At 45.6% G+C, this 18,213-nt stretch overlaps 1 protein-coding gene across 3 annotated transcripts in view; it reads left to right on the top strand.

Moving 5' to 3' along the window:
* Osbpl10 (oxysterol binding protein like 10) overlaps positions 1-18,213 on the top strand; it is a 249,757-nt gene that overhangs the window by 119,264 nt on the left and 112,280 nt on the right. For 2 of the 3 annotated variants that reach the window (XM_034483854.2, XM_076917766.1), the window contains exon 4: positions 8,409-8,600. The exons of the other annotated variant lie outside the window; for it this stretch is intronic. In XM_034483854.2, coding sequence (XP_034339745.1) covers positions 8,409-8,600 — 192 coding nt within the window. The remainder of the gene's footprint in view (positions 1-8,408; positions 8,601-18,213) is intronic. 3 annotated transcript variants of the gene reach the window in all.

Genomic DNA, 18,213 nt, shown 5'->3' on the forward strand with positions numbered 1-18,213 from the left:
TTCCCTTTCCCCCTCTCACGCTAGCTCAGCCATTAGGGAGGAGGGTGTAGAGACTGGTGGCTACCTTGCAGGCTTGCTGACTCACCTTTAGTGAGGAGTAAGCTTCATCTCTTCCCAGCAGCACCCCCAAGTTAGGATCTAAATGCATCGATTGGGCGTGTCCTCACTAGCTGTAACTGCCAGCTTGACACAGTCTAGAGTCGCCTATGAAGGGCGGCTCAGTTGAGGGCCTTGTGAACTTGAAGGATTATTTTGATTGGTAACAGAAGAGGCCCAGCCCACTGTGGGCGGCACCATTCCCATGGACTCTTTAACACGCCTCCTCCACCCCCAACCCCCAGCTAAGTGTGTGTCTTTGAGCCTGCAAATAGCACTGTTCTGTGGTTCTGCTTCCAACTCTACTCTGGCTTCCCTCAATGATGGAGTTTAACCTAGAAGTATAAGCGGAAACAAAACCTTTCTTCTCCAGATTGATATTTGTCAGATGAGTGGGCCTTTGCATTTTGTTTTCAAAGCATAGCAACAGTTGGAAATTAGGACAGGGTGGAGGCGCACACATAGAGATCATAGAGTGTGCAAGAATGTGTGTGCGTGCAATTGTATGTGTGTCCCATGTATGTGTGTATGTGTGTATTCATCCGATGGTGTGAGTCCTTCCCTCCTTTTTCTAAGTTAACTTGTCTTTTCGTGACTGTTGGTTCTTTTGTTCATAAAAAAGCAGCTCATTGAATTATTAAATTAAAAAACAAAATCCCAGTAGAGTTTTCATTAGACTGGTCACAGGATGGTGTGGGGAGGGCTGGCATCTTCACACCATGGCTGTCCCTTTCACTACCCATCATGCAGCATTCCACACCCTCAGCTCTGACTTTCCCAGGTGAAACAGTGATTTTGTCCCTAAAGGTCTGGTGCTAATGCCTGCATCCCATGGCCCTCTCTGCTTCTGTGGACAACTGTCTGCTCTGTGCTATAGTTTCTGTGTGGCTCTTTCAGACACGGAGGATTGCTTTTAGCTTTTTTAAATTCATCACCTGTCTGGCCATATTGTGGGCTCATTGGTTTTATAACTTTTAAAAATGTTTTTACAAGTATATATTGTACTAAACAATGGGTTTCATTATGATGTTTCCATGCGTGTTCATAATATATTAACTATATTAATCCCTCCATTACCTTCTCTTCTCCCCTCTACCTTCTGGTTCTCTTCCTCTTCTGTAAAACTCTCCCACTTCAGTTCCCAACTGCCCGTCCCTCTCGATAGGTGTCACATATGAGAGAGAGCCCAAGATATTTGCCCAAGTCCGACTCAGACTCACCTCACCATGATAATCCATTTTCTTGCAAGTGACAATTTTGTTCTTTTTATGGATGAATAATATTCTATTGTAGATACCATGTTTTCTTTATCCGTTTAGCTGTTGATAGGCGTCTAGGCTGGTTCTATCACATGGCAGTTGTGAGTACTATAATTGTAAGTGTGCATATGGAAGTCTCCTTGTGATGATCTGTTTGATTGCTTTGAATGCGTACCCCAGAGCAGCATAGCTGGCTCATGCGTTAGTTCTGTTTTTAGGCTTTTGAGGAACCTCGGTACCTGATTTCACAGTAACTACGCTGATCTACATCCTCCCAAGGGAAGTCCAGCCTCCCTTCCCAAATCCGCAGCAGTATTTATGACGATTTGTTATTAAGATATTCTATTATCACTTTACCTACCGACATCTCAATGTCTTCATGTGTCTGATTCACAGGACATGAACGTCCTGGATTTACCACTGGGGATGGATTCTTGGCATGTCGCTTAGGGTCACACACTTCCTGCATGGTCTCTCCTTTCCTTCTCCAACTCTCAAATGAGGGAGGCAAGGTTGACCTTTAGAGATTAAAAATACCCAGGCCCCCCTCCTCCTCCTCTCAGCTTACAAGGAATAGAGCCTGGGTTTGTCAGAGTCAGCCAACACTGGGATTGTGTGCTCATCCCTGCTTCTCTCTGTCTCTCGTGGTCTTAAATGACTTAGAAAGTGTTGCTGAGCAGTGTCTGGATATGATCCGGTGCTGTGGGTCTCCGCTTTCCCAGGTGGGATAATTGGTTACTTTGTCATTGCTATGATATGCATATGAGGGCATGCATGGTCCATGGCGGTGAAGAGCAGGAGGCAGCTGGGTACCCAACAGTCAAGAAGCAGAATGTTGACTGCTGACCTTTGGCTTACTTTCTCCTCTAGGTCAGTAAGAGTCTCTAGCCTAGGGGATGGTGCCACCCACCCTTGCGTGGGTATTATTATGATACCAATTCCTTTCCCGTCCCAGCATTCCCTCCCTCTCTGCCAGCTTTGCTAGTGTGTGTGAGGAAGAGAGAAAGAGTAGGTGCTTGAGAACAATCCCTTTGCATCTCTAGATTAGGAGCCAGTCAAGAATGGAGGAGACACGCAGTTCTTAGCCACCGGCTCTTCCCCTTGCCTGTCCCTTTCATGCCCTCTCCTTGCACCAGGCCGTCATGTTTGTTATCGAGGCCAGGGATGCAGGGAGCCTGCAGACCTCTGATGGCAGGACACAGGGTGATCCTTCTAGGGAGCCATCACTCTCGACTCAGAATTTTCCAGATGGCTTGCTTGGCATTTCTAGTTTGCCCTAGTTGAAGTAAATATTTGGAACAAACCCCTGCCATGTTGTTCCCCAGGCTGCTAAGATTTGATTTTAAATTAGTAGCAGAGTTACATATTGATGACATCTACAGAATAAAGGCTTGTTCATTTGTAGTGGCTGTAATTTGCAAACTCTCCTACCCTCCACACTCTCTTCCTTCTGTCTTCCATGAGATTTATCCACTGAGACTCTTGCTCACGTGTGCCCTTACAGTATACCCTTACATGTACCCCAGTGTGCCTGTATATATGAGGATCCCCCAGTTATGTAAAACGAGAAAGTGTTTGTTTTGGGTGTCGTATCCCACCCCCACCCCCACCCCCGCCTTCAATTCATCGCCTGTGGATTTAAGTGACAGGCGCTAAGTAAGGACCTTGTGGTTAGCCATCCACAGGGGAAGGATTTGGCCTCCTGGGTATATACAGTACGGTTGTGTTGATACTACTGTGGGAAAGGTGCTGTGAACCGTGTAGCTGTCTTTTTTCTTATTTTCAAGTGTAAAGATTGGGATAGAAGGTAATGGTTCTGGAAATGGTTCTTGTGGTTCATTATAATCAAGACACATTTTTGAAGCAGGATCTTCATATAACCTAGGCTGTCCTTGACTACTCTTGTTTTAAAATATATTTTGTTTTGTGTATATACGTGTGTATGTATACATATACATACACACACATGCTATGTTAGGCTACACATATGTGTATCACATGTGTGCTTGGTGCCCATGGAGACCAGAAGAGGGCACTGGATCCTATAGAGCCGAAGTTACAATTGTGAACCACCATGTGTGTACTGGGAACTGAACCCAAGTCCTCTGTAAGAACAAGTGCTCTTAACCACTGAGCCACCATCTCTTCTCTTCTGGCCCTGAATTCTTGAGCTTCCCAAGTGATGGATGCCTTGATTTTTTGCTGGGTCTTCATTTCTACTCAAAATTTAGCAAAATAGGGATGGGGATGCAGCTCGGTTGGTAGAGCGCTTGCCTAGCGTGCATGAAGATCTGACCAAGTCTCAGACAACACACCCTGGGCCTGGTGGCATATGCCTATGTTCCTGGCACTCAGGAGGGGGAGGGTCGGAAATTCAAGGTAGTATTTAGCTATGTGGTGAATTTGAGGCCAGCCTGGGCTACATAAGACCCTGTCTTGAAAAATCATTAGTGGTATATGTATATGTGTTTTATTTGGATATGCACATGCATGTATGTATTCTATAGTTTTGATATCTCATAGCTGGCCATGTAAACATTAAAGTATATTTTGGGTTTCAGCACCACTTTGATTTTCACAGAAAGTAAGAAAGCTACTGGCTGCTAACTTTTGTACTAAGCAACTTCTTAACATTTTAAAGAATCAATACTCTCTTCACTGATCGAGTTTTAAATCATGTGAAGAAATGAACTCAGGCTTCCAGGGCCCCTGGCTTATCAGGTCTGTGCTAAGTGATAGGCACGATACGGCTTCATCTTCACGGGGGCCTTTAAGGATCAATATGATTATTCCTCTTTTAAAGATCAGGACATTGATGCTTAATGAAAATGCTTAAATAACTCTCAGGGTCACATGACTAGGGGGAGGCAGAGCGGGGGGGGGGGGGGGGGGAATAAACCTTGTCTTCCTGGCTTCAGAGCCCAGGGGGAGTTGGTCTTTTGTTGGTCTAGAGTAAGCCTTCCAAACAGCCAGTGTCTTTATCCAGACTCTTAATACTTGAGCAAATTTACCATTGTCACGGGATCAGGGAATGTGCCTCTTTTGTCCTCCACACTCCAAAGGAAAAGATGGACAGAAAGGCCTGAGGTTTTTCTCCTCAGTTTGCTAGTTGCTCGCACATGTGGCAACTTCCAAGCCAGCCACAGGCTCCAACCACCTCTGTGCTTTCCCAGTTATGGGCATACCAGATCCTGAGATCCTTCCCAAACTCCTTCGGCATTTCAGAGCAACCCAGAATTGTGATTTCTGCCCCGGCTCCCACCCCACCTCCCATTCATTTGTTCATTTACAAAGTGCCTGCTTCCCAGGCCTGGGGTCCCACTGGCCTTGGTTCCAGAAGGCTTTCCACGAAGATCTCTGGCCTGGCCAGGTTTGAGGGTTCAGGCGAAGGGGAGAGAGCACGAGCAGGGAGGGGGAATCACCTCCACTATGGCCGCCCAGTTGCTCCAAGGTGTCTGCGCTCTGTGCTGAGTCTGGGGCCGGGCTGAGCAAGTGAGAAGCCAACTAGCCAGGAAGGGGTGTGGGGAGGGTCCTGGAGGTGGATTTTTTGGGAGAGCAGATCTCTTCCCAAGTAGTAGTGTTACAGCTCTTGTGACAAAAACTCTCAGACAATGGAGTAATTCTCGCACACCTTTACTTCTCCCGGATAGGATTCTTATATACAGTTTCGGGGTGGGTTAGGGTCTGGCAGCAGGTACCTCCTATTGGCTTGGTCTGAGAGCTTGGGGATACCTTATCTACATGTGAGAGGGCCTGAGGCACCATTCCTATGTGACCGATGGCCACAGACCTCTCTGTGGGGGGCTGCAGCTATGTGAAAGGAGCCAGGGGCCCAGGGGCAAGGCCAAACTCCTACTGTCCCAACCAGGTACCCAGCTGCCTCTCACAACCCACCATCCCACAGAGTCCAGCCTGTGACCGTGGTGTGTGTGTGTGTGTGTGTGTGTGTGTGGGAGAAGTGCTTCCAATTGTCCCATCCAGTTTGAGCTACAGGTCCCCCAGCTTAGGGCATTGTTGTTGTTTTGTGTGTGTGTGTGTGTGTATATACCTGTGTGTACCTGTGTGAATGTACCTTTGTGTATGTGTGTACCTATGTGTACCTGTGTGTACTTGTGTGTGAATGTACCTTTGTGTGTGCACCTGTGTGTACCTGTGTGTACGCATTCTTGTTTATGTGTGTATATGTGTATACCTATGTGTATGTACCTCAGTGTGTGTTGTGTGTGCACCTTTGTGTATGTACCTCTGTGTGTGTTGTGTGTGCACCTGTATGTATGTACCTCTGTTTGTGCACATTTGTGTGTGTGTACCCATGTGTGTACACCTGTATGTATACATCTATGTGTGTGCATTTTTGTGCATGTGTATCTGTTTATCTGCACCTGTATGTATACCATGGACTTCCTGCTTTTATCATCGTACCCAACTGTGACAGAGTCTCTCACTGAACCTAGACCTTGCTCTTTTTGGGTAGTCTGACTGGACCACAAGCCCTAGCAGTCCTCTTAGCTCTTCCTTGCAGCGCTGGGGCCACACACACACACACACACCACTCTACCCAGACTTGTGTGTGGTAGGGAGCTGACCTCAGGCTCTCATGCTTGCACAGCAAGCTTTCTTAGACACTTAGCTATTGCCTCAATCTCGGGACATCTATTTATGATAAGATCAGCTTGTCTTCTTTGACATTTTCCAGCTGTAGTCTCCAATTAACATCTTGTTATATGCTTTTTTTTTTTTTTTTTTTTTGAGACAGTCTTATGTAGCTTAGGCCGGGTGGGTTTGAACTTCTATGTAGGTGAAGGTGAGCCTGAACTCCTGATCTTCCCGCTTGTACCACCTAAGTGCTGGCATTCCACATGTGCACCACCATACCTGGCTCATGTGGTACGGGGGATCAAACCCAGGATTTTGTACATGCTAGGCAAGCACTCTGCCAACCAAACCACATTCCCAGCTGCCCCATCTCGTAACTACATTATTTTAAAAGTGTACAGTGAATGCTGCAATCTATGTTTTTTCCATTAAGAGTTATCTTCATGTATGTGGATGTACATGTGTCTGTATGAATACATGCCACAAGCCTGCAGATGGACATGGAGGCTAGAATAGAACATTAGATCCCCTGGAGCTGGAGTTACAGGCAGTTGTGAGTGGATGCTGTGACCCAAACTGGGGTCCTCTAGAAGAGCAGCGAGGGCTTTGAGCCCCCGATGCATCTCTCCAGGCGCTGTCTACGTGTCTCCTAACACCAGTAACCCTGTGTCTCTCATTGACCTTCCCCAGTAGGGACACTGCTAAGCACGTAGTAGGTATTCAGCAAGTATTTAGTTGATAATTGTACCACAGGATCTGGCTTGTCACCCACATGCTTTTTTCCCAGGCTAAACGACGCACAGGTGGTAGCGAGTGTGTAAATGTCACATGGAATTAAGAATTTGCAAACAGGCAGTCTCTTTCCCCAGTTCAAAGTGAAATAAGGGAAGCTATGTAGTTACCAAACCTCTTCCCTTCTTTGCTCTCCCCATCATGCCTGGCTTTCAATAAATAAGCCTCCACTTGATTAGTGTGCATATCTTTAAAAAAAAAAAAAACAACTTTTTTTCCTGGGTTTTAAAAGGAATGCTTTTGAGTCATAGTGAAAATGAATCCTGAGTTTTTACAGGGCTGGCATGCTATACAGGGCCGCTGCACGTTGCTCCTTACAATTAACTATACAACTCAGGGGGTTCCTCCAAGGTCAGCGGCTAGAGGTCCTTTTTCAGCATCCTCTTCCGGCTCAGTAGTATTTTATTATGTAACCTGCCTCGCTCTTACTGATAGACACTGAGGCTTAACAGCCTCCGCCATGAAATGTACTACCACAGTCATTAACTGAGGATACGGCGCTCCGCCTGCATGCAGGTCTGACCGGAGGACTGATTCCAGGGATTGCAGCAGCTCAGAGAGGATGGGGGGGGGGGGGAGCGGGGGGGAAGGGGGGAAAGGGGGGGGAGGACACGACAGATCTGTCACTCTCAGGCTCTGTTGATGACTGTGTGCTCAAACGCTGGGATGTTGAAACATGCCGTTTAAACTTAGTTTGGGGTTTACCGTTTTCTTGTGTGTATGATGGGACTTTTTTTTTTGGTACAGTTTAAGGGTCATTCAGTTCTGTGAACTTACTTCTTTGTATCTTGGCTCATTTAACGAACATTTACAGCTTTCCTTTTCCCCCACCCCCGCCCCACACTCAGTTCTTTCCCCTTGACTTTATAGGTAGTGATTGTGGCTGTGTTTTATGTTTTAGGTAGTCAGATTTACCAAGGCATTTCTTCCCTAGCTAGCATTTGGGTTTCAAGGTGTTGGGCCTCGCCTGCATGTCTGCCTCTGTGTGGGCATTCCGTTCTTCTCCTAAACCTCTTTGGTTTATTTGGAGTCTTTTCTGAGAGATGGATCCAGTTCTTCAGACTGACTGTCAAGTTCATCTACATTAAATTTGAAACACTATCTTTACTACCGATTAGTAATTTGAATCCCATTAATATTCGAATTATTATATTTGGATATATTCCAATTACAGCTACAGTACTATAGTAGAGTGTGAGGACAATGGGGTGAAATGAAATGTAAGCACTTGGCTAACAAATGAAGGAGAGAACTTAGTTCAATCGTTCGTCTAGCAAACATTTATTAAGCACCTAAAGTTATTGTTCACCAGGCTTTGGGATAGAGAGATGATTAAGAGTGAATCTCTGAGCCAGACAATGCCTTTGGTAAGCTGACAGTCTGAGCAAGCTAGGGAGGTGCTTCCCAGACCAGACAACATTAAAGCCAGTGTGAGGATTCCGTGGAGGGGTGTCATCCTTGGAGGGGAAGGGCTTCCAGAAAAAGGAAGTAATGACTTCCTTTTGGTTACTGCCGTTTTGGAGGTTAAGCAAGTTAAGGAGACCTCGATCCTAGGTCAGAAAGGAGAAAGGGGAAGGGGGGAATCCAAGAGCCCACACATGTGAAAGGCAACAGTCACATTCTGCGGGCCAGTTGCTGAGTTTTGACGCCTGTTGCTTGTTCTAGACGACTCCAGGCTCCCGCAGCCGAAGCCTCACTTTGCTCCCCCATGGAACACCCAGTTCTGCGTCTCCCTGTAGCCAGAGACATCTCAGTGCGGGCGCCCCCGGTGTTGTCTCAGTCACGCGTCACAAGTCGCCTGCAGCTGCCCGAAGAGCCAAGAGTCAGTATTCCGGCCAGCTTCACGAAGTCAGAGAGGTAGGCCTTGCTCTTCCTGGGTTATATGCCCACTCATCTCCCGGGAGTCGGGGGCTGTGTCTATGGCCCTGGTGGCTCCTCTTCCTTCTGACCCTGTACGGAGCAGAAGTACTCTCCCAGCCACCCACTTGCAGCTCTTCTTCCGGCACGAGAAGATAATTACGGTTCCTGCCGTTTTTGGAGGTTAAGCAAGTCATTAGGAGACCTCGATCCTAGGTCAGAAAGGAGAGAAGCCCGTGGTAAAATGGGCTGAGGAAAAACGTTGTTGATTAAAGTCCCCTGCTCAGAGCTAAGATGAGACCCGCATGTGGAGAGCCCCAAAGCATCACGGGAATGCTTGATGCTCAGGAGTGGTGGTCCTGATGCTGACTTATTTCTCCTTAGGAAGCTCCTGCCTCCCTCTTCGCTTTAATCGCTTTAATGGTTCTGAGCCCCCACTCGCTGCAGTTGTTAGAAGGGCATAAACATTAAAGCCACTGGTGCCAGCCTGGTGGGAGTCCGGAGACTCACCTGGAAGCTATGCAGTGAAAGGGACACCAGAGTTTGCTGAGTTTTGTTTTAGAGACAGGGACTCATGTAGCTCAGGCCAGCCACAAACATATCATATTAGCTGAGGATGACCTTGAACTTCTGATCTGTCTTCCTGCCTCTGCCAGATGGGGCCAGGCTCAGCTTTATGCAGTGCTGGAGATCCAACCCAAAGCTTCCTATATTCTAGGCAAGCACTTGACCAACTGAATACATCTCAGCCCCAAGGCTGTTTTATGTCTTCTTGTGAGAGGTCCCCCAGGAAGTCACGAGAGAGTGTTAGTTAGTGTTCTTGTTACCCTTCCCAACTCCCAGGACAGCCGGCTGGGTTAGAGTAGAGTAGGACCCGGTTGGTTTCCTGACTTCTGTCAGGTGCTGAGAACAGTTGCCAGGCAGCTCTCAGGTCCAGCCCAGCTTGCTGTCCCCCTGCTGTGTCTGCAGAGTCCTTGCTTTGTTTCACAGAACGATGACCCCCACCCCCCACAGACATTTGAGGTGCTTAACTTTTTAAACGTCAGAAGCGAGGCTTCTGTATTCTGATCTCAGACTGCCTCAGTCTGACTCTGGTCAAGAATCTACTTCAGATTTGTATATTTGTAGGAAAGACTTTCTTCTTTAAAAAAAAAATCTTATGTGCATATATCCCCATATTGTCTCCAAAAAGGAAAGTACAGAGTTGGAATTCTATTTAAAAATATATTTAGATGTATTTTATGTATATGGGTATTTTGCTTATGCATATGTATGGACAGCATGTGTATGCAGTGCCTATGGAGGCCAGAAGGGGGCGTCAGATTCTGGACCCGGAATTACCTGAGCAGCCCTGTGGGTGATGAGAACTGTACCTGGGTCCCCATAGGAGCAACAAGTGCTCTTAACCGTTTTAATCTTCAGAGAGAATGCTCACTGTGAAACAGACACTCTGATGTGTAGGCAAAAGTGGCTTTTAGCTTAATTGTATTATTACATTGGTTGACATAATGGATGCTGTGTTTGTTTGCTTATTTTTTCATAGATCCATTTTGAACATATTATATCACAGATTCATATCAAATAGAACAGTGTGCTGCTCCAAGGTTCTGCATCACGAACCAGGAACAGCTTTAGCAGTTTGCATTTAAATTTTTTTCATTGAAATTTTCTTTTAATCTGTTTTTTTTTTTTCCTCCTCAGCTCTCGGTGTGTATGTGTGTATAATTCTATTTAAAAATATTTTTAGATGTATTTTATGTGTATGGGTATTTGCTTTCACGTATGTATGTGCAGCATGTATGTGCATACATGAACTTATAGGCATATGCCACTACATCTGGTTTATTTGGTGCTGGGGATGGAGCCCAGGGCTTCATGCATGCTGGCCAAGCACTTTGCCAATAGACTAGCATCCTCAGACCTCCTCAGCATGCTTTTTTATTTATAATAGAGAAAGTTTTTGGGGATGGAGATAGAACCAAAGGCTTCCATGGGCTAGACATACACTTACCCACTGAGCTAGACCCCCAGACCTTAGGCTGGAGAATGTTTAAGGCAGGTTCCACATTGTATCATTTCGTCCCCGACAGTGAGTCTATCAGTGTCTCCCTAGTTAGAATTATTTGTACTGTGTATATATTAGTTATTTTTTAGTGACTGGGATTTAAATACCACAGCTGAAAGGAAATTATAGAAGACTCTATTTTGGTTTAGGGTTTCATAGGGCTAGAATTCATAATGGCTAGAAAGGCAAGACTCAGGGTGGCAGGACTGGGAAGCTAGCTGATTACATTTTTATTTACACATAGGAAGTGGAGAGAATCAGGGGGCAGAGGGGAGGAGGATGTAACACACACACAGGCACGCTCTCGAGGAAGGGAGGGAGGGAGGGACGGGGAGAGAGAGAGAGAGAGAGAAGAGAAGAGAAGAGAAGAGAAGAGAAGAGAAGAGAAGAAGAAGAGAAGAAGAGAAGAGAGAGCCAGGCAGTGATGGTGCACACCTTTAATCTCAGCACTTGGGAGGCAGAGGCAGGCGGATTTCTGAGTTTGAGGCCAGCCTGGTCTACAGAGTGAGTTCCAGGACAGCCAGGGCTACACAGAGAAACCCTGTCTTGAACCCCCCCCCAAAAAAAAAATCCAAAAAGAAGGAGGAGGAGGAGGAAGAGGAAGAAGAAGAGGGGGGAAGGATAGGGGAGACAGGAGAGGCAGGGTTATAAGCCCTCAAAGCACGTCATTAGTGATGTACTTCCTCTAGCAAGATCTAAAGGTTCCATAGCCTCCCACCCAACACCACCAATGATGGATTAAACGTTTAAATTTATGAATTTATGAGAGATTTTTTTTATCTAAATCACCACAGTGTTTAAGGCAATAAGAAACTATTACCTTATATTTATGTAGACCTCATTGCAAAGTATCTTACAAGTCGTTTGAGACTGTAACCTTGGGGTCAGGGTGAGACAGTGGTACATACCTGTAATCTTAGCACTTGGGAGGTTCAAGCAGGAAGATGGTAGATTCCAAACCAGTCTGAGTAACACAATGACAGCTTGCCTCGAATACTATAATGAACAGGTAATAAATAGAACACAGTTTAGATTTCAGGTGAAACATCCTCGGCCGTTCCTGTTTGGTTTTTATAACCTGGATGGCAGTCCATGTCTTACATCATTGTTTCTGCATGTGATCATGTTTGCCAAAAGTTCAGTTTAGAAAATAAAAATTTAATTCTAATTGTATGTGTACATGTATGTGTACATGTGTGTGTATACATGCATGTGTACATGTGTGTGTGCATGTGTGTGTGTGCATATGTGTGTGTGGTGTGTGTGTGTGTGTGTGTGTGTGTGTGTGTATGGGGGATCAGTGCCAGAAGAGGCCAGAAGGCATCTGATCTGAATCTGGAGTTATAGGGGGTTGTGCTGGAGTGAAACTCAAGAGGACCTGAGCCACTCTTAATGACTGAGCCAGCTCCTCCCACCCCCAAACTGAGTTAAGTAAGACAGAGCTTATGGTTTCCAACATTCAGAAGGAAGAACCAGGAGGATGCCATGGCTCAGGGGGAGATACATAGTGAGTACCACCAAACCTGGGCTACAGACCCTGTCTCATGATACAAACACCAAACCAACAAAGATGGCCAAGGTATAATGCTAATTCTGGCAGCTGAGAAAGTTTTAGGGAGTGGAAGGCTCCAGGACAAGTTTGAAAGCTTCAGTTCCTGGCAGTCATGGTCACCATTACTCCTGACTGGAGAGGAGACCATTTTATAGCATCTGCTGGGTTCTGATGCCATCAGATCCACCTTGAAAACTATTCAAGTGCATCTCATTCACTAATTCTTGACTCTGTAGGCTTCTGCTTTTTAAATTACACTGAGTTTATCTCTAATGTAGCTAGAAGAAAATGGAATAACATTTTAACTCAGCTATACAGGGAAGATAAACTTATGACCACTGAAGCAATGGGAAAAAAAAAATGGTCACACACAAGACAGATGTGCCTGAATATCAGAAGAATAAAAGAAAAATAACCCAGCCACAGGCAAGGGAATAAATATGAAATGGAATGTCACAGTGAAGGTGAAAATAATGGGGTAGTTTAAAAGATTAAGTGGTTATAATCTAAAATATAAAGAATTGAAATACCAGAGGTCAGAGCCCAGCGTCTCCACAGGATGGCATTAGGAGGGACGAGCACGGGGGGGGGGGGGGGGGGGGGGGGGACTCAAGATGTGAAGTTGCCATAAATGGCAGGTGTGTTCTCAGCAACAAATTGAGAAAGGAAAAGGAAGCTGACTTTACTGAGGAAGTGTTTATTGCCTTAGTAGGCGGGATGAACCTGGGGGAGCAACGTTATTCACAGCATTGGGCAGTTTGTACTCTGAGGATTAAGAAGAACCACATGAGTAAGGTGTCCCATCTCAAGGACAAGCCACACGTGGTGTTTTCATAGAGGCCCACAAAGAGCTGAAGTAAACCCCTATCGGCTACATCCGGGAGGAGCACAGAAGCAGATTCCAAGAACAGTTCTGTGTTTTGAAGAAACCGAGGTCTCAGGACTCTTGTTTTCTCACAAGCACCCAGAATTCTCCTCAGTCGACTCCATTCTTGGACTTTGTTCTGACAAGGCGGCTTTCAGAACCGCCATGGTTCGGGATAGTCAGACGTGTTGGTTTTGTTGGTATATTGTATCAGGGAATACTGAGGCCTGTGATTAATACAGGCTGAGGAGAAGGCTCAGTCAGTGAGGTGCTTGCCAGGGGGACCTGAGTTTGATCTCCAGAACCCACATAAAACTTCCTGGTGTGATGGTATGCGCCTGAAATTCTGGAGCCGAGGGGGCAAAAGCAGGTGGATCCTGGGGATTGCTGGTCAGCCAGGCTGGCAACATCAGTGAGCCACGGTGCCAAGACCTAAGGTGGAGAAGCAGGTGAGGAAAACATCTGGATGTCACCCTCTGTCCTCCACGTGTACCCACATGGGTGAGTACCCTCCTCCGGCTACACAGAAGACTATTAACTCCCCTCCCCAGTTGGGAACTATATGAAATACACCCATGATGTTGGGGGCAGGTAGAAGTTCATCAGGATAGGCCTAGTCTTAATTTAAGGACATATATTATGTTACAACATGGTGCACACCGATAAACAAAAGTAAAATAATTTAAAAGCAAGAAAACCATGATAAGAATGAGAAGGCAATATTTAAGATACTGAATTACTGCCCAGCAGTCTAGGATAAAAGCCATGCTAGTGTTACTACGTGGCCAGGAGCATGTGAAGTAGTCAGAAAAGTTGTGAGTATTATAGCCTGTGTCTGTCTTTCTGAACCGTGCATGTTTAAAACGGTTTTGAGAATTCTAGATTTTACTTGCAATCTAAAATCTAGAAATGGAATTTTGGCAACCCCCATACCTGTGTGGTTTCATCTGACTCTCTCGTCTGGCCTCACACACATGCCGTAGCGTGCATCCAAGTACAATAAGAAATAAAAAGACAGTATAAAACAAGGTAAAATATTTCATTAACAATGTAAATGCTGATAATATGGAAACATGTATAATATATACTGTTATTACAACTAATACATGCACACACACATAGCCTTTTTTGGGGTGTGTGTGACTCTGTCTTGCTATATAACTATAACTTGGTGAGTGCTCCCTAAGTCAACTAGACTGGCCATGAGCTCACAGCAATCCCCCTGCCTCTTTCTCCCTAGTGCTAGGATTACAGGCGTGTACCACCACACCCAGTTTTCTGTTTTTCTGTCGAAGGCTGAGTCTTATTTCTGTTGTCTTTTGAGCACAGTGTGGTAACTGGGCATGCTGGCTCATCAGATTTCCATGATGTCTCTGTGTGGCTGGTAGAATTCTCTAACAATGGAAAGTAGAGTTCTGGAGGGGTTGCCCAGGTAACCCGATCAGCTTGTAGAGAAGACCCCTGGTGAAGGTGCTAGGGTTGTCAGGTGTTCCTTGGGCCTTCTCTGACTGGTCACATCAGTGAGTATCTAGTCAAGTGACTGTGTGATGAGGAGAAAAGGATGTTGGTGTAGAACTCTACACAGGACCCTGGAGGTGTTTTATAAGTAGGACCTAAGGTATCTGTAAAACTTAGCGCGACTCCTTGGTTACCTAAGCGTATGATGATGGAAACATGATAGTCATTGTATTTTTTTTTAGATTTATTTATTTAATGTGTATATGTTTTGCCTGCATGCATGTAATGTATGTATGTATACCACATGCCCATGGAAGTCACAAGAAGCTCTGAGCTCCCCTGGAACTGGAGCTACAGATGATCATGAGCCACCTTGTGGGTGGCTGGGAATTGAACTTGAGTCCTTTGCAAAGAGGAGGCAGTGTGCTAGACCACTAAGCTGTGTCTCCAGCACCATCATTATATATATACATATATGTATATATGTATATATATATACACACACACATATATATTCATTATATATATTCATTATATTTATTCATTATATTTATTCATTATATATATTCATTATATAATATATATATATATATATGTATATATATATATATATATATATATTGAGGTTGGGAGAATGTGTTGAGATGGCTGAGTAGTTGAGCATTTGCTTCACAGTTGTGAAGCCCGGACTTCAGATCCCAGCACCCATGTAACAAGTGGGGCATGTCTGTAACTCCAACTCTGAGAGCACAGAGGCAGGAGGATGCCTGGAGCTTGCTTAGATACAGTTTCACCAAGAAAAATGTGAACCTCAGACTCAGGGAGAGACCCTGCCTCAAAGGAAAAAGTGGGGTGCATGGAGGACGACATCTGGCGCCCTCTTCTGGCTTCTACTTGCACACACAGTTCTGAATACAGTCACAGACACATACGTGAATCCTTCCCTCACACTTGGGATGTCACATTACCTAGTTCATTGTAACAGGTTTCAACATGCCTTAACATTGATTTCAATACAAGATCAGTGTGATTTTGATGAACTTCTGATCTGCTAGATGATTTCTGAAGAAAACAAAATCCCACCGTAAATATGTTCATGTTAGCATCTGCATGTGAACCAGGTAATCCAGAAGACCCCAGGGGAAAGAAGCAGGCAGTGTGACCCACACACAATGTTTTTCACTTGTGTTGTTTGAGACTTAGGAAAATACATGGAGTTCACTGGGGGAGATTTTGGATCCTGTAGCTTTGAGGACGGTCACTCGGCTGAGTGTTAAAGAGGTGACGTTGAAGCATACACATACATTTAATGAAGCAGCGTCCGGGAATGAGTTGTCAGCAGCAAGGATTCGTCTTTCTCAACCTTTTAAGAGATTGTTTCCTGCTTTAATTTGTGTATTATGTGTGTCTGTATCAGTGTAGGCCATGGGGGGGCGGGTATCCGAGGAAGCCATAAGAAGATGTTGGGTCTCCTGGAGCTGGAGTTAGAGACAGTTGTGAGCCATCATGTGGGTGCTGGGAACTGAACTCGGGTCCTCTGGAAGAGCAGCCGGTGCTCTTAAATCATGAGCTGTCTCCCCAGTACTCTTACACTTTTTAAAGTTTTATTTTGCTTCCAAATCTACACCCTTGGGCAGAGAGCAGTTGATTATTGGGCAGAGAAACTGCCCCAGGGCTTTGTAATTTAACATATTATACAATTAGCCTTTTACAGGACTAATATGTGGAGATGTGTGTTTATGTGGTTCTGGTCCTGTGAGCATATATGTGTGTTTCTTTGTGTCACGGTCATGTCGTGTTGACTCTCACAGGGACAGCCCCTTAATTAAGCTGCCATCTTTACAGATGGCTATTTTCTCCAGCCCCTCTTCTTTCAGGATGATTTGAGTTGATCCTTGTTGGTGTGGACTCAGTAAATGTCTGGTGAGAGACCCTGATTCACGGGCAGCCTTTGCTGCAGAGGCAGCCACTGTAAACTATCACCCTAACACACTTTATGAGGTGATTAATCTTAAGGCAGCGATCTATGCCAACAGCAGGAGCTTCAGACCATCCTGTCACCGGGGAAACCACAATTAGTACAGCTTATACATCTTCCCTTTGCGAGCGGTGTGAATCCTTTAAATCAGGCTCTGAATTAAAACCCTGTGTGCGGTGGAGTGAAATGAAGAGAAGGATCTGTGGTACGCATTGTGGAATATCATTCATACTATTTAGTTTTTTGAGACGGGACCTCCTATAGCCCACGCTGGCCTCAAACATGACAATGTAGCCGAGGATGGTCTTGAACTTTTGCTCCTCTGACTTCAACTTCTGAGCGCTGGGATTAGAGGCCTGTGCCATCATGCCTGGTTTATGTGGGACTAGAGGTGAAACCCAGGGCTTCGTGCTTGGCAGACAGGCGCTCTGCCTACTCTTACCCTGTCCTGTAGCGTGTATTTTGGGTAGCCATTTGCCATCTCTAAATTACAGGCCAATGAGATGGCGGCTGTGGGTAAAAGGCGCTTGCCAGCAAGCCCGATGACCTGAGTCTGAAGCCTAGAACCACCCACATGGTGGAGGAAGAGAACCTGCTCCCGCAAGCTGTGCTCCGTGGCATGCTGCCTCCACCCAAAATAAACAAATGTAAACCAAAAGTGAAAAAAAATGGATTTCATGGACAGTCAGTGTAAGCTGGGTGATGAGACGCTGTCTCCGGATGAGGGGTGGATAAAGGAGAGTCGGGAGAAAGCATAAGAGACTATTCCTAGGAGAGAGAAGAAAGGCATCAGACATCACAGGGCAAGTGATAGGACAGCTGAAGTCAGAGAAACAGAAGGGAGAGTCAAAGAACTGGAAGTTTCTTGAGACTCCCCTGAGGGGATAGAGGAGGGAAGCCATTTCTTAAAGGTAAACTAGGTGTCCCTGGAGGAAAGGGACAATGGTCCCATCCACAGGCCAAACTGAGTTCTTGTAAGCTTTGGATCCAGTTGTAATCTGGGAGAGGACTCCTCTAGTATAATGTGTCAAAGGTAAGAAAAAACCCATTTTGTCACACTCTGTGTCTAGGTGACTCTGCTGCTAGCCCTCATAAGAGCACACCTGTTGTTTAAATTGAGCTGTTTTTGGAAGGCTGATAATAAAGAACGGGGAGTTCAAGGTCACCCCCCATCCTCAGCCCAGGGATGGGGGCAGTACGGGAGGCAGTCTTAGATTCCAGGAAAGCTAGATGCTAGCAAGATTGAAAAGCTCAGGGAACAAGAGGCTCGTCTCAGACACGGTTACCTGGAGAGGTAGCCTTGTCTTTGGCTTGGTGACCCACTTATAATCCCAGCATCCAGAAGACAGAAGCAGGAGGGTGCTGAGTATGAGGCCAGTCTAGGCTACATAGTGAGGTTCTGCTTGCCAAACAAAATAAATCAGTGTGTGTGTGTGTGTGTGTGTGTGTGTGTGTGTGTGTGCACGCGCACGTGCACAAACTGTTACGGTTTGAAAATAGAATGCCCCCCATAGGCTTGTGACTTTGAATGCTTGCCCCCCAGCTGCTGGTTCTATTTTAAGGTTGTGGAGTCTTTAGAACAATTGTTCTCAACCTGTGGATGACCCTTTGAGGGTCAAATGACCCGTTCACTGGGGTCATCTAAGACTTTCAAAAAACACGGGAATTTACATTACAATTCATAACCTTAGCAAC

The sequence above is a fragment of the Arvicanthis niloticus genome, chromosome 21 (genome assembly GCF_011762505.2).
Source record: "Arvicanthis niloticus isolate mArvNil1 chromosome 21, mArvNil1.pat.X, whole genome shotgun sequence".
In the NCBI taxonomy this organism is placed as follows: Eukaryota; Metazoa; Chordata; class Mammalia; order Rodentia; family Muridae; genus Arvicanthis; species Arvicanthis niloticus.